Genomic DNA, 14,972 nt, shown 5'->3' with positions numbered 1-14,972 from the left:
TCTGAACTGGTACTGGGTAGCCCTCCCCACTTCACTAACCCCCACACTTACCAGCATCTTTAATATGGTCAAATGACCAGTACTCGTTTGTGGATGTGCATTCTTCTAGCGGTAAATTCACAAAGGGCTGTAATTTATTATAATATTTTTTTATATTTGTATATCCTGTGCATTCGTTTAGGTTTTACCATCAGATTTATTACAATTGCAGTTACTGTCCAGTCAGGGAATTTCCCTGGACTACAAGCCACCTGAGCCAGTAACCCTGCACACAACCACACTCTCTATTGCTGCTTCATGCTTTGGTGGGCGATTCGTTTAATGTTGCCCTCCAACCCCCCTCTCCCCGCACACCGTTCCACAGGAGATCCAGATGAAGAGGACGGCAATCGAGGCGTTCAACGAGACGATCAAGATATTTGAGGAGCAGCGGCACACGCAGGAGCGCTACACCAAGGAGTACATCGAGCGCTTCAAGAGGGAGGGCAACGAGAAGGAGATCGAGAGGTGAGCGCCGAGGATACCGGCGGTGGGGGGGGGGGCATCCCACGCAACACAGCGTGTTCTCATTTACAGCATATTCGTATTGCGTGCCGTGTTCTGTTCATAAGCAGCATGTCCATATGTGGCATGACCTCTAAGACCATTGTGGAAAGCCACCCACTCACCCTCCTCTAAACTCTGGGTCCCCCCCCCTGCCCACGCATGTGGTCCGTTAGCTCGCTTACATGCGAGTATGGTTGTGTTTCTTCTTCGCAGGATCATGCTCAACTACGAGAAGCTGCAGTCTCGGCTGAGCGAGATCCGGGACAGCAAACTCCGGCTCGAGCAGGACCTCAAGAAGCAAGCGACTGAGAACCGAGAGATCGACAAGCTAATGAACAGCATCAAACCGGACCTAATCCAGCTCAGAAAGATCCGCGACCAGTACCTAATGTACGTACGTCACTACGCCAACTCTTGCTACTTTGCACGCCCGACAGTTTCGCTCAAAATAACTAAAGTGCACTGCTCCCCCTCTTACCGCTATACTTACCGGTCCGTATTTTGCCGTGCAGGTGGCTCACGCACAAAGGAGTGCGGCAGAAGAAAATCAACGAGTGGCTCGGCATCAAGAACGACAACACAGAAGAGTGAGTGTCGCGCCACCCGCGGCCACTCCACTGCAGTGCCCAGCGACACGCACACATGCAGACACTGCTTCGCTCCTTTTGTGTGGCGCAGACATACCCAGCGATTTGCCTGCATAGGTGGTTGGGGTAGGCGCCGTGAATAAGCGTCTCATTAAGGCCGACACGGTGCATGAAAGGGTAGTTTGGCCAGGACCTCTGTCTTCCCATTGCTGGTGCTTACATATCACACTAGGTACTAGTTTAAGGCTGAGTTGTCCTAGTCAAGGCCCAGGACCGGTTCAGATAATTGTCACCGGTGCTAGCCGCGGGATCCAAAGTAAAGTGCGTTAACCTAATACCGCTCCACCACATGACCTAGAACAACAACGGCCATTCGCCACAAATTAGTAGTGACGTCACTCTCAGCGTGTTGCAACCACGTGAAGTGCCAAAGCACACTGGGTAGGAAGGACCTAGATGCTATGGGTTAACGAACAAACATCACACATTGTACTCGAATTGTAAATGTGAGTTGACCCTCCAACACACCGGTGTGCTGTACTAGTAACAAAGCTTACTAATTGGCTGTGTGGGGTGGTGGCGGGTTTAACGACACATTTCTATTTTTGCGATATAACCCAAAAAAATTATTATGGATAACATTGGTCGCGAAAGCCTACGTGTTAAACAAACGTCGCACACACACACACACACGTGCGCGCGGTGTGACGTCGCACGTCCACTGCTAACCGAGGCCGTTTGTGTGCGCGGCCCCTTTAGCAGCCCATACTCGATCATCGACGAGGAGGAGAACCTGCCCCATCAGGATGAGAAGAGCTGGTACGTGCCCGACATCAACCGCGAGAAGGCCGAGGATATGCTCAGGGACCGAGCCAACGGCACCTTCCTGATCCGCAAGAGCAGCAAGCACGGCTTCTATGCCTGTTCCGTCGTGTGAGTGACGCGCACACACGCACAAACACACTCGCGCATTTGATACACGTAGCCCTTGGCCCCTCGATGAACCCACCATGCCACAGATTATTGCGTTACTTTTCGTTTGTAAAAGAATACATAAGCAAAATGTTCTGTGTCTCCACATAAATACACTTTTTTTGTAGTCCTTCAGCTTATTGGATATCTAGACCAATGTTATCAAGCTGCATTTGTTTTAGCAAATTAACTGGACCAGTTTCAACCTTTTGAGTCTCGGCAGTCAGGCTTTTTAAACACATGCTGCTGGGTTACCAGATGTTATTGGAAAACGCACTCCATATTTTTTTTATTTCTACATGCCAACATTAGCTCAGGGGTAGGTCACTCAATCTCCTCTGATATACCCCCGCATATGCTGGAAATCCCTTACCCCAGCCATTTGTGCTGTCCAACTCCCCTGCCCAGGCTCACAGATATTGCTTTTTCTCCTCTCCTTATGACTGACTGTGTCTCTGTCTATAAAATATGCCCACTACTTTGTATACAGCTTCCTTGAGATGTGTGTCACCATATTATTTGATTGTTCCAAGCTATTTGCATTTTTGGAGGCGGACAAAAATCCTAGAGTTCGGCTCTTTGGAAGGTCGCAAACCAAAAAGATCGTTTGATTGTCAAAATCACCACAGCCTGCCAGTTTCTCCGAGGAGTTAATCAAGCGTATCGTTAAACAACACGACGTTATTTTCACAAGCACACCTTGATCTCCTTTACAAAAATGATAATCTCATCGCTTATATATCCGATAATCGTTTCGGAGAGGGGAGTTTTTTTTTTTGTTGCGATAGCAGCTATGAAACCTCATGTCACGTCAGTGGTGTGCGCGTCATCCTTAACTTATACCCGTTGTGTTGTCCGTGTCTTCCGTTGCGTTTTGTCTTGTGGCGCGTTTCCCCCCGACCCCCCGGTGGCGTCTCTCTACCGCTGGCCCACGCTTGGCCCACCGCTTGGCCTGCGCAGCGTGGATGGCGAGGTGAAGCACTGCATGATCTTCAGCACGTCCACCGGCTACGGCTTTGCCGAGCCCTACAACCTGTACGGCTCGCTGCGTGAACTCGTCCTGCACTACCAACAGACCTCGCTCGTGCAGCACAACGACTCGCTGAACGTCACGCTAGCGCACCCCGTGCACTCTCAACCCTCGCAGCAGCCTACGGCGGTGCGCAGGTGAAAAGTTCGTGCGCTGGATTTTTTGAGAAAAAAAGAGGGTCGTGCCGACCCACCGGATGATCTATTTGCCCCACGCGACAGGACCCCCCTTCCCCGAGTAAGCCAGCGAGTGTTTTTTTCCGAAATGACACGCCTGTACATAGTTACTTTTGCTTTGTTGATAATTATTTTCATTTTTTTAGTTGTTTTTTTTTATAATCGTACAATTCTTTTTTTTTTTGCACAAGCAAGCGAAACACAGAAGAAAGGCTTTGAAAGACAGGCGAAACATTTATTGGCGTTGGGAATTTTGATTCCCCTTTCGGAAGATCGCGGCTGAGAGTCGGTCGGGCTCGTTTTGTCGTGGGACCTAAAACGACGTTTGTAAGACGCGCACCGTGATGCGAGAAAGAGAGAAACCGTAACGGTAACGTTAAAGCAAAACCAACGTACGCATTTCTCTCTGTCTGGAACCCTTCCCGTCGTGGTAAGCGTGCGACTTAAAACAATTGGATTGTTCCAGATGCCTTGCCTATGGTGCTACAATCCTGTCTTACAACCTGTGTCTGGGCTTTGTGAACACTCTGCAGGGTGATTAGGACTGGCACTAGCAAGTGGACAAGCAAAAGCAGGATAAAAAAAAAGGCAACGATATAATATCTCATGTAGCTCTTTTTACTACTAAAATAAAAAAAATGAAACTTAAAAAACGGGCCACTTGCATTATATTTTTTTCTGCGTCTCAACATCGATTCAGAGAGCACTTGTGCATCCAGTGGAGCCCACACGGAGAAGTTTTGACTGAAACAGACGCATTTATTGTGAAATGTTTGTCTGGGATGGCGGAGATGGATGTGGGGTGTGGAGAGGGTCAGACATTTTTTTCTCGGTTATAGTTTATTTGCGTCGTTATTTTTGGTTTTCTTGTAATGACAAACCTGACGTACTGTAGCTATGAGCAGTGTTTGAATTCTCGATAGAATTAAACGAGAGAGAAGCGCGTTTTAGACGGTACTCTGGCAGAGCTGGGTTGATGAACTCATTGTAAATATTTTTCAGATGTTCCCGTTTTTTTTGTTGTGCCGACAGCTTTCGGCATTCTTTTAAACCTCTTCTCCTTTTCTGACCTTCGCTCCCCCCCCACAGACAGCCCTAAAACCCGCATGTACGTGTAAGAAGCCTGCTGCGTTTGTCGTTATGAGGACTTTTCTTTTGTCGTCGTCGTCGTCGTTTTTTTATTGGTATATTTTTTCAAATTTTGTTGTTTTTTTTTTTTATAAACTGATCAAGAGACGTTAGAGTAGAACTCAACAGTATTTGTTTAAAAGTTTTGCGTGTGCCAGTGCTACGGGAAAACCCCGCGTACGCGAAATGCTCCTTTCTTAGGCGACACGTAACTTGCTCTTCAGCTCTGAGCTCGGTGCTAGATTCGCTAGCCTTAAATACTCATCTAGTGTGCAATGACTGAGTGCGATCGTTTTTTTAGTCTTGGTTCGTGTTCACGTTTTGGAGGAGTTTGGGACGTTTAAAAGACCGAACTTTAACTCTTTGCGTTAGGGGGGAGGTTTGGCCATTGTGTATATTTTTTTTCCTGCCAAACTCTAACTTCAAGCAAAACATTTCAAGTTATGATTGAGTTCTTGTTGAAATGTGACTTTTGCAAGAAGTTAAGTGGTGCTTACCTTGGCTCTTAGGTATTTTCGTATGTTGATGTTTTTTTTTATTTGTTGTCATTGTTTATTTTGTTCAATTCCAAAACTCCTTCAATGGCCATTCTCAGCCTTAAAGATAAGGAGTCTTGGAACAGTGAAGTTGAACCATATCACTTTAACCTTTAATACGTTAACCTTTGCTTTATTTTTTTTTGTTATTAGTGCACTCTTCTCTGTTCTGGTGCGTCTGTTGATTTTGAGAAAAAGAAATAATATAAGGTAAAAACAGAAATCTAAAAAGAGATGAACTTGTGGCAGCGATGATGACAACGGCGGAGGAGATGATAAGAACAACAAAAGCGAAAGTGTTAGCCGCGACTTTGCGACTTCCTGGATGCCGTGCGTCACCCCAAAAAGAAAAACGGCACCCGCTTTTAGCAAACGGGCGCCCCCCGTAGCCACTCGGCCACACAGAACCTGTTCCAAAGACATGAAGGATCTGCTTGCTTTCGCACCCAGCGCTTACAAAAAAGGATCATTGGTGCACAGCCATTGGCAAGGTGATTTACGGCAAAGGATTAAAGAAGACGGCGATTTTAATATTGATACTTGCACAGGTGACATCGGCACAGAGAGAGAGAGAGGGTGCAAGGGAAAGAGATTGGGTTGGGGTGGGAGGGGGGGTGGGTGTTAGGGAGTAGCGAGGGTGTGCGGAGGTGGGATGGGAGGGAGCAGGGATGGGTCGTGCAGTTGTACATCGTGTTCACAGCAACTGTTAAACTGGCACATGGCACACGCGCACGCACGCACACACGCGCACGCACTCACGGACCCAACGCTTTGAATGTGTTCTGTCTCCCACTGCGAGGCAGGCGAAAAATCTGGAATGTACCTTGGGGGGGGGGGGGGGGGGATGATTAAAGACTTTCTGTTTTTTTTATTTGTTTAATATAAGATTTGTAAAAAATTAAAATATAAAAAAATCCTAAAAAACAAAAAAAAGAAACAAAAAAGTTAAAAACAAAAAGCAGAGCATTATGGGGCAATCAGAAATATAAGATATTAGCAATACTGTGACTTTGCATGAACGCTCTTGCATCTATTCATTTTTTTTTGTATTGTAGCAGAAAACATTGTTTTGTCTTTCCCCGTTCTGAGTCTTGCGGGTGATTAAAGTTGTTTTTTTTTGTTGGCAGTGTAAAAGCCTCTCTTGAAACGCACTCGCTTACGTTTAGCAGATGTACTGGACCTCAAGGCTGATGTTTCCGGACTGTTTGGATCTTAATCAGTTTTGTAAACATAAAAAAAACAATTTTAACCACATCAAAGTTTTATTTTTAAGCGAACTTTACTGGAGATTAATTTGTCCTCAACATTAGAGCAAAGTTAGTTTTTGTAATTTATGTTTTGATGGTACAGTGATTCCAAAATATTACCCCATTGAAACTAATTAAATTTGTCTTGGGTTCATAGCACCTCAAAGTTATCTATGATTATAATAAAAAAAAGGCATTACAATTTGAAATAAATATACCCAGCATTTCAGAATGTAACCTAAACGACTGCTAATACATTTCACGACGAACTCTCAACCGCCTTGCCACAGTGGCTCTGCGCCCTACGCGCCTATTTGCCGGTGTCAGCCAAATGTTGCGGCAGCGTCTGGCGGGCAACTGCCAGCGATATCCAGTACATCTTTTGCTTTTTACCTGCGGACCTCTGGCCACCGGGATAAAAAATTCGCTAGATTCACAGTTACTTTTATGTTGTTATTTTTTTTCTCTCATTCATTTGATGCAATCACGGCTTAAAGAGGTGGCGTGGGCCAGGCAGGTTCAACCAATTTACGCGTGACATTTTTTTTCCCCAACTGCGTAAAAATGACCGGGGATAAAAAAACCGAGACCACGTTCGCTTCCCAGTGCCGCGACTGTGGCGTGTTTTTTTGTAAAGCCGCTCGTAGGTGGACGGGTCGAAACACAAGGCCCCCCCCCCCTCCCAAAGGCGCAGTAAGCATTATGATGTTGCAGACGTGCACTCCTAATTACGCCAAGCTTATTTGACGATGAGGCTACTGCTATGCCTCCTCTGTCGTTTGGACCGAGGAGTTAGGGGTAGACCTAGCCGAAGCTCTAGCCCTTCGCCCCCCCTCCCCATGTTTTCCCATATTTAGCCTTTCAAATAGAATATTGAGGCGCTTGAATCCTTGGTAAATGAGGAGCCGGGATGAACGAGGAGCGTGTTCACGCGCTGTGGAGCAGAAGGAACGGCCCAGCTGCTTGCACCCGTCTCACACTTGGTTCCCACGCACTTGCCTGTGTCCACAGTGCCGTTAACAGGACGTATCGGGCTCGTGCCGTTCTTAATCGGGATGTTTCTTTTTAATTAACATTAATGAACGTTAGTAAAATAACATACAAAAATATATATATATATAAAACGTCGTGATAAACAAGCGCGTTAAGTCAACGGATACAACTTTATCCGCGGCCTGAAAACGCTCGCGTTTTTTGGGGCGGGGGCGGGGGGGCGTAGGTGTTGGACGGGATGCGAAATTAAATGTAATTTTTGACGACGACAACTGACACCTCAATCGGCGCGTTGAGAGCAAGCATCGAGCATTTTTTGCGATTTGTTCATTGGAGCCTCGCCCATACGTCCTGTTAAACTGAACGCTTGCTCATATCGGTCAAAAACAAAAGAGGGGCTGGCTGCCATTGAGTTATTACTGAGACTGCAAGGGCATGAGTGAGGCGGGTTCCTTTTGAAGTCGCGGTCTCCTAGGTGTAATTTTCTTTTCGTTGCCTTGTGCGAGAAAGGCAATGCGCTTGTGTGCAAAGTTCACGCTTTTGTGTACAGTGCAAAGAACAGCTGTGGCTGCAGTGCTCTGCAAAACAAAGTCCATCTGTATTGCTCGATTACTTGATTTTTTGCTTTTAATAAATGGTACGTTGTTAAATAGATAACATTTTTTTCAGACGATTTTTTGTTTCTTTTTGTCCTCTTCTTACGTTTTGCTCTTTAAAGTAAAAAAAAATCCTATAGCTGTGCACTAGACCAGCTCTGGATTGATTTCAATTTTACTTTTCTCGTTACAAATTTAAATGCCGCCTCCGCTTTCGGAACCCTGTATCGCACCTCAGCAGGTATACAGCATCACTAAAAAAAAACTGGCATTAATGGCTCGTTCTGTTTTTGTGATGTAGAGGTTGCAAGACTGTTTAAAAAATTATATTTAAGAGAGCGCGTGTGACTTCATGCATACCATTTTCTTTATACGTTTACTGTTGCTTTCCCTTCTCGTGATGCTGTTGTGCTCTAACCGTTACATGATATAATAATTGTCTATACCTGCTTAAACAACAATAAAGACTACAATATTTTGTTCATTTACAGAATGCTCTGATCGTTTTGTATGCTTTTTTTCTACCCCCCACCCCCCTCCCGGGCGAGATTGAAGGCGTGAGTGTAGTTTGCATTGCACACGCCTGTGGTCATTAGGGACCGAAACGAAAATCTGTGCGGGAGGGTTGAACGCATTGCATTAATAATTGACCACAGGGCCCCCCAGTCCCACACAGGTGATGTCATCGCAAACTGGCAGTTGGTTTGGCTGTGCGTGGTAAAACCACGGTGGGCTCCTCTGGTGGCTATGGCTCTTCCCCAGCGGTACATGGGGCAAGGTCAACCGAGAAAGGAAGACAATCCGCCACATTTTAACTCTCGTACATTCGCTGCCATGGTGTGTAATGGGTTTAGTGCACTGAAATTTCAATCCAGATGTCGCCGGTTCAATCTCCTGGCGTGGCCGTTGAAATAAAGGGGCACGTTTCTTAAAAAGCCCCCCACATCTCGGTCCACCTATCAGGATGCATGTGTGCACTACAGACCATCAGGGTGAAGTGTAGGTGCTTCCACCTCTTCCAAGATGTATAACCAGTGTGGAAGAGTAGGCCATATTTTTTGAGAGGGGATTTCTCTGCAAGCCTCCTCCAGTGAAGGCACATCTCCCAGCAGTGGCTTGAACAAGAAATTGCAGGGCTGCACTTTTTTTCTGAAACAACGGATATTGGAATTAAATGGTAACCTGCTGGCGGTTTAATGAGTGTCGTACTCCAAAATGTCCCAGCTCCGTGTCCAAGCAAACCAGAATGTAATCTGCACATTATTATTAGTTGCTCCATATCCAAAAGAAACCGTCTCAGTTTCCGTTGCAAAAGTAACTCCTGAGCAATGCATTTTTGTGTCAATTGCTATCAGCAAAATAATACGTTTTTAGTAAAAACTCACGTATGTACATTTTTAAAAAAATATTGGGAAAAGATGTGATGCCAGTTGCATGGACATGGTCTTTTAACGAACACATTAAGACAGTGGTTCTCAACTTGGGGTGCGAGACATTTTTTAAGCAGGATTAATAGAAACAATTTCAGCACGGGCACGTAAAGTACAATTACTTTGTTTCATCAAACTAGATGTATTTATTCACATACTTTTTTTACGACAGAACCAAAGGGATGCAAGGCTGCATTAAAGGTTAAGAACCTACTGCATTAAGACATTGAGTGCACACATCTTGATCTCGAGTCCACCTGCGGCTGACTGTCCTCGGGGACGAACAATGAGCCACAACGCAAGCCTTCAACTCTTAACGTGGCATTTAAAAGCCTTTGGATGGAATGGATGGATCAATGAATTCTTGTATTTATAATCGTGTGGGAGCTGTGAGGTGCAAGGTCACTTGAAACATTGGAGACCCTGGATTCTCAGCGGCAAGATCTCATTTCTCTTCCCAATCTGCCATGCCAGATCAGTGATGGATGCGTGGGGTATTTAGCAAAGCACGCAGCCGCCTTCACACATACCGTGATTTCCTATTCACCCGTGAAAGGAAATTGCACAGCGTAGACCCCGTGAACGTGTGAGCTGTCACTCAAGTGAAGTTTACATTTAATACAAGTTAAATGATCTACCCAGTCGCGTGGTTCAATTGTGTAATGTTTAGCATTCAGGACTGAATCCTGTGATCTGAATTCAAACCTCGGTGGGACCTGGAAAGAAAATTGTAATATATGTTTTACTAAGAAATAGACTCGACCCCCCACCATAGGAATGTGGAATGTCTCCTCCCTCGCTCAGAGATGTTAACAGAAGATGACCACTGTCCTCAATGCTCACTTGAGCAAGAAATCACTTTGACTTAAAAGACAAGCCCGGTATGGTTGACATCAGCTTAACCCAAAAAGTAATTGCTCTTGTTCTGTGGCTCCACGTCTGGGTGTCGTGTCCGCAGGCTATCCTGACGCAAGTGATGTTTTCTTTTTAGAGAAACGAAGGCAAATGCAGCAGCACATCTTTGTGGCATCACGCGAGTAACTTGAGGCCACCAAACGCCGCGGTTTGCCGGGACAACTTCTGGTTTCAGAAAGCCTCTTCCCGGTATTACCAAGCCTTTGTGAAAATCTATTTTGTCCCTAGATTGGTTGCTGGTTACGGGCTATAACTATCAGTGGCGATAATGATCTCAACTTGTTCTGGCCCCTTCCCCTTTGTTAGATTCAGTCTGATATGAGTACTGCACGTGGTGCAACGTGTAAACACCGCCACAGGGGATACAAAGGTGGCCGGGCGTGGTGCTGGTCACACAACACCCTCAGTTTCAGTTTATTTATTTTGGTATAGCCCTGTGAGCCATTCGGCTCTTGAATCTGGTGCAACCACAACAAACAAAAAAACAAAAACACGAACAAGAATTGGTGATCGCTAACAGCCCTTGCCCAAACTGTCTGTAGGATGATAGGTTGCGTGTACAGTAACACATGATGGCATGTGCTTTATAGACTGGACACTGTTGGGGGAGTTGCACGTGTACTGTACTTTTTGTTGTCGATCGTAAGAAGAGAGGTGTGTGTTTGGAGCGAGGTGGGGGATGGATACACGGTAAGAGATGGGTTTAAATGTAATACCGTATACCTTCAAAAGGAAACGTTTTAAAAACAAGATCAACGTACACTGGGCCCTTTGGTCAAGGCCCTCTCCACGGCTTATTCGCGTTGGCTTATTTAACTTAACATGCGAACACTGAATTACGATTTTAATTCATTACAAAAAAAATAAACGCTGTGCATTTTTTTTAAAAAATATATATACTTCATGAAGGTCCCACCGAGATTTGAACTCGGATCGCAGGATTCAGAGTCCTGAGTGCTAACCATTACACCATGGAACCCGTCACACCTTTCACGCTCGCCACACAGTCCTTTAAACCTCTCACGTTACATTTACGAAGAGTTTGGAGAGAACTCGGTGAATCTGCAATCTGTAACTTATAAAACTGTAATAATCGATGTATTATTATTAGTAGTAGTGAATTCGTATTCAAATATAGTTCCTTACAAAAGTATAAACCAACCCGCAGGACGAGGAAATGCATCCACAATGTATTTTTTTATTATTATCGGTTCTTTCGATAAAGTCACCACGTAGGAAGGGGAACAGTAAAAAAATACAAATATAAAACAATAAAATTCTCACGACGTTGCGACTGCAACACAAGCAATCATCATCAGGTGTGAAAACCGCAGCAAGAAACGTTTTAAAATTTGAAATTTTCTTGCTGAAGTTTTCTTGGCTGTGTGGTTTGAAATTTTCTTGCTGTGTGGTTTTCACACCTGATGATGGTTGCTTGTGTTGCAGTCGAAACGTCGTGAGAATTTCATTGTTTTATATTTTTATTACTTTTTATTATTTTATCGTTTCCCTTCTACGTGGTGGTGACTTTACCGAAAGAACCAAGAATATTGTTATCCTTGTTGTCACGAAAGCTTTAAATCAAAAGGATAACAACACCGATGTCTCGTGAGAGAGTGGACCTGGCTCTTTTTCAAGGGGTTTTACTTAAAATCTAGATTGTTTTTTTTTAACTAAACTTTATTCCTCTGTTTGCCGTGGGTCAAATCTTGTAATCAATTCCACAATTTTGCACACTTACTCAGATCCGGTGACAATGCATTGCCTGTATCAAAATCGGCATCAATTCATCAATTTATTCGCTCCTTTAAAGCAATTTACATGTAGTAAGGACGCCTTATTATTTATATTTATATGTTTGTGTGTGTAGATGTAAAAACGCCGCGGTCCCTAAGCTGTGGAATCGGCTCGCACGAGAAGCAGGCGCCGCGTGCCTCAGGCGACATTGACGAACTCCTCAAAGACCTAAATTTTGATTTAAAGCTTTCGTGACTGCAGTAATTCATATTCTTAGTTTTTTCGGTAAAGTCACGTTGAAGAGAAACAACAAAATAACAAAATATATATAAAACAATAAAAAATTCTCACGACGTTTCGACCATAACTCAAACGGTCATCAAAGACCGTCAGTTATTTTATTGTGTTATTTTATTGTGATATTTTATTGTGTTATTTTATTGTGTTATTTCATTGTGTTATTTTATTGTGTTATTTTATTGTGATATTTTATTGTGTTATTTTATTGTGATATTTTACTGTGTTATTTTATTGTGTTATTTTATTGTTATTTATTGTGTTATTTTATTGTGTTATTTCATTGTTATTTTATTGTTATTTTATTGTGTTATTTTATTGTGTTATTTTATTGTGTTATTTTATTGTGTTGTTTTATTGTGATATTTTATTGTGTTATTTTATTTTGATATTTTATTGTGATATTTTATTGTGTTATTTTATTGTGTTATTTTATTGTGTTGTTTTATTGTGATATTTTATTGTGATATTTTATTGTGTTATTTTATTGTGTTATTTTATTTTGATATTTTATTGTGATATTTTATTGTGTTATTTTATTGTGTTATTTTATTGTGTTATTTTTTTGTGATATTTTATTGTGTTATTTTATTGTGATATTTAATTGTGATATTTTATTGTGTTATTTTATTTTGATATTTATTGTGATATTTTATTGTGTTATTTGATTGTGTTATTTTATTGTGTTATTTTATTACTTTATTCTCATTCTACGTGACCTTGTCGACATAACCAAAGAAGAAGATTAAACGAAGTTGTTTATAAAATCGTTGTTTTTTTATTAAAGGTGTTTATTGAACAAACGGCCGAGCGAGGAGGGGTCGCCGCGCGGAACGTCGGTCGACATCGGTGAAGCCCCCAAATGAAAAGCCCCCCACACCTGAGAAGCGCCCCCACCACCAATCCCAAACCCCCCACACCTGAGAAGCGCCCCCACCACCAATCCCAAACCCCACACCACCCCCCCCCGCACCCTCACCACCCCCCCCCCCGCCACAAGTCGGAGTCTCTTTGCCGTCCCACATCGATGTGTTCTGTTGAAGGTGTTCATTTCTCTAGGTCCACCTCCACCCACAGCACCCCAGCCCCGCCCCTCCACCCACAGCCCCGCCCCTACTCCAGCCCCCCCCCCATCAGCCCCCCCTCCCACCAGCCATCCCCCCCACATCAGCCCCCCCCCTCCCCACCAGCCCCCCCCCCACCAACCCTCCCTGTAGTGCAGCGGTTTGCGATTCGTGTCACGAGGTTTGTTCATCGGTCTCGCCTCGTTGGTTAAGAGGTTGAAGGCGCAGCGCTGCCACAAGAGTTGCTGTTGGCCTACTCTTCCACGAAACCGCAGGCGCCCTGGAGGAGGACTCGTGGACACTGCTGGATCGTCGCGGGCGGCAGGCGGGGATAGCATCGAAATGGATTGCAAGTCCAGCCACACGGATTGCAAGTCCAACCACACGAATTGCAAGTCCAGCCACATGGATTGCAAGTCCAACCACACGGATTGCAAGTCCAACCACATGGATTGCAAGTCCAACCACATGGATTGCAAGTCCAACCACACGGATTGCAAGTCCAACCACATGGATTGCAAGTCCAACCACATGGATTGCAAGTCCAACCACACGGATTGCAAGTCCAACCACATGGATTGCAAGTCCAGCCACGCGGATTGCAAGTCCAGCCACACGGATTGCAAGTCCAGCCACACGGATTGCAAGTCCAGCCACATGGATTGCAAGTCCAGCCACATGGATTGCAAGTCCAGCCACATGGATTGCAAGTCCAACCACACGAATTGCAAGTCCAGCCACACGAATTGCAAGTCCAGCGTGCTCACCACCATTGACACCACAACTGACTGCCTCCTTGCTACAGAAGCGGGAGTAACCGCGTGGTGTCTGCCACGGGGTCTTCAGATTGCTAAATCGCGTGCCCCCCCCCCCCCCCCTCTGCTGCTGCTGTAGTGAAGCTCGCTTTAGCCGCCAGCACCCCCCCCCCCCCCCTGCTCCTGGTATGCGCGGTTTAAGCTTTTTTTATTCGTTTGGACTCTCCTCGACGAGTCGCGCTCCCAGTTTATTTCGTCTCGTCCCCCGCTCTCTCGCTAGCCCTGACCCAGTTCCACTGCTTTTTAGTCGACAAATGAGGCGCTGGATCCTCCAAAGGGAATAACATATTTTTTTTGCTGCTGCTGCGTTGGCAGCGTTGCACAAGCACACATCGCTGAAACCTAACAAATTGGTCAGTAAACGCTGCCCTGAGCAAGAAATGTAGAAATATGTCGAACAGGCAACGTTTACGGCATTGACCCTTCTTCAAGAGCCAAACAAATCATTGGTCAAAGTGAGCCATGTGCCAATCATGTCTTAGTCCCACAGCCAATTCGCTTCCCTACTTTCCAGACCAATGTTCGCATTTGCATTGCACGGTATTGCATTTCGCGTTTATAATGCAGGCTTCTTGACAATAACATCTGGCAAATCAGAAACATTATTTAACAAGCCGGACTGTTGTTGAGACCCAGAACGTCGAAACGGAGCCAGTTCGCTTGGTGATACATGGTACCTAGTATTGATCTGGGTATCTGTGCGAGTCTATAGGTCTCTCCGTGAGTCTAAGGGTCTCTATCTGTGTGAGCCTATAGGTTTTTTTGTGAATCTGGGTATTTGAGCAATATTGGCTCTATTCGGTAAAGTCACGTAGGTAAAAAAATAAAATAAAAATCACGACATTTCGGCCACATCACAAGTGGCCTTCATCAGGTGAAGGGACCGTGCTGTCATGAAGACAG

The 14,972-nt window shown here is 44.7% G+C and overlaps 1 protein-coding gene and 1 non-coding gene across 6 annotated transcripts in view; one reads left to right on the top strand and one right to left on the bottom strand.

Annotated features, from left to right (window-relative positions):
- The window catches only part of LOC116948911 (phosphatidylinositol 3-kinase regulatory subunit gamma-like), a 152,126-nt gene extending 143,822 nt beyond the window's left edge, over positions 1-8,304 (top strand). For 3 of the 5 annotated variants that reach the window (XM_032966164.2, XM_032966165.2, XM_032966168.2), the window contains 5 exons: positions 365-507; positions 760-936; positions 1,059-1,133; positions 1,893-2,066; positions 3,066-8,304. In XM_032966164.2, coding sequence (XP_032822055.2) covers positions 365-507; positions 760-936; positions 1,059-1,133; positions 1,893-2,066; positions 3,066-3,276 — 780 coding nt within the window. In that variant the 3' untranslated portion in view covers positions 3,277-8,304. The remainder of the gene's footprint in view (positions 1-364; positions 508-759; positions 937-1,058; positions 1,134-1,892; positions 2,067-3,065) is intronic. The other 2 variants (XM_032966167.2, XM_032966169.2) reach the window with 1 other exon arrangement.
- Positions 8,305-11,063: 2,759 nt separating this feature from the next.
- TRNAQ-CUG (transfer RNA glutamine (anticodon CUG)) lies at positions 11,064-11,135 on the bottom strand. Its single transcript has one exon. It is a non-coding gene; the product is annotated as a tRNA-Gln (tRNA).
- Positions 11,136-14,972: the final 3,837 nt, after the last annotated feature.

This window comes from Petromyzon marinus, chromosome 35 (assembly GCF_048934315.1).
Source record: "Petromyzon marinus isolate PM22_M1 ecotype Great Lakes invasive population chromosome 35, UKy_Petmar_22M1.pri1.0, whole genome shotgun sequence".
NCBI classification, from domain to species: Eukaryota; Metazoa; Chordata; class Hyperoartia; order Petromyzontiformes; family Petromyzontidae; genus Petromyzon; species Petromyzon marinus.
The sequence above is the reverse complement of the archived record's forward strand: the minus strand, read 5'-3'. Positions and strand labels throughout refer to the sequence as shown.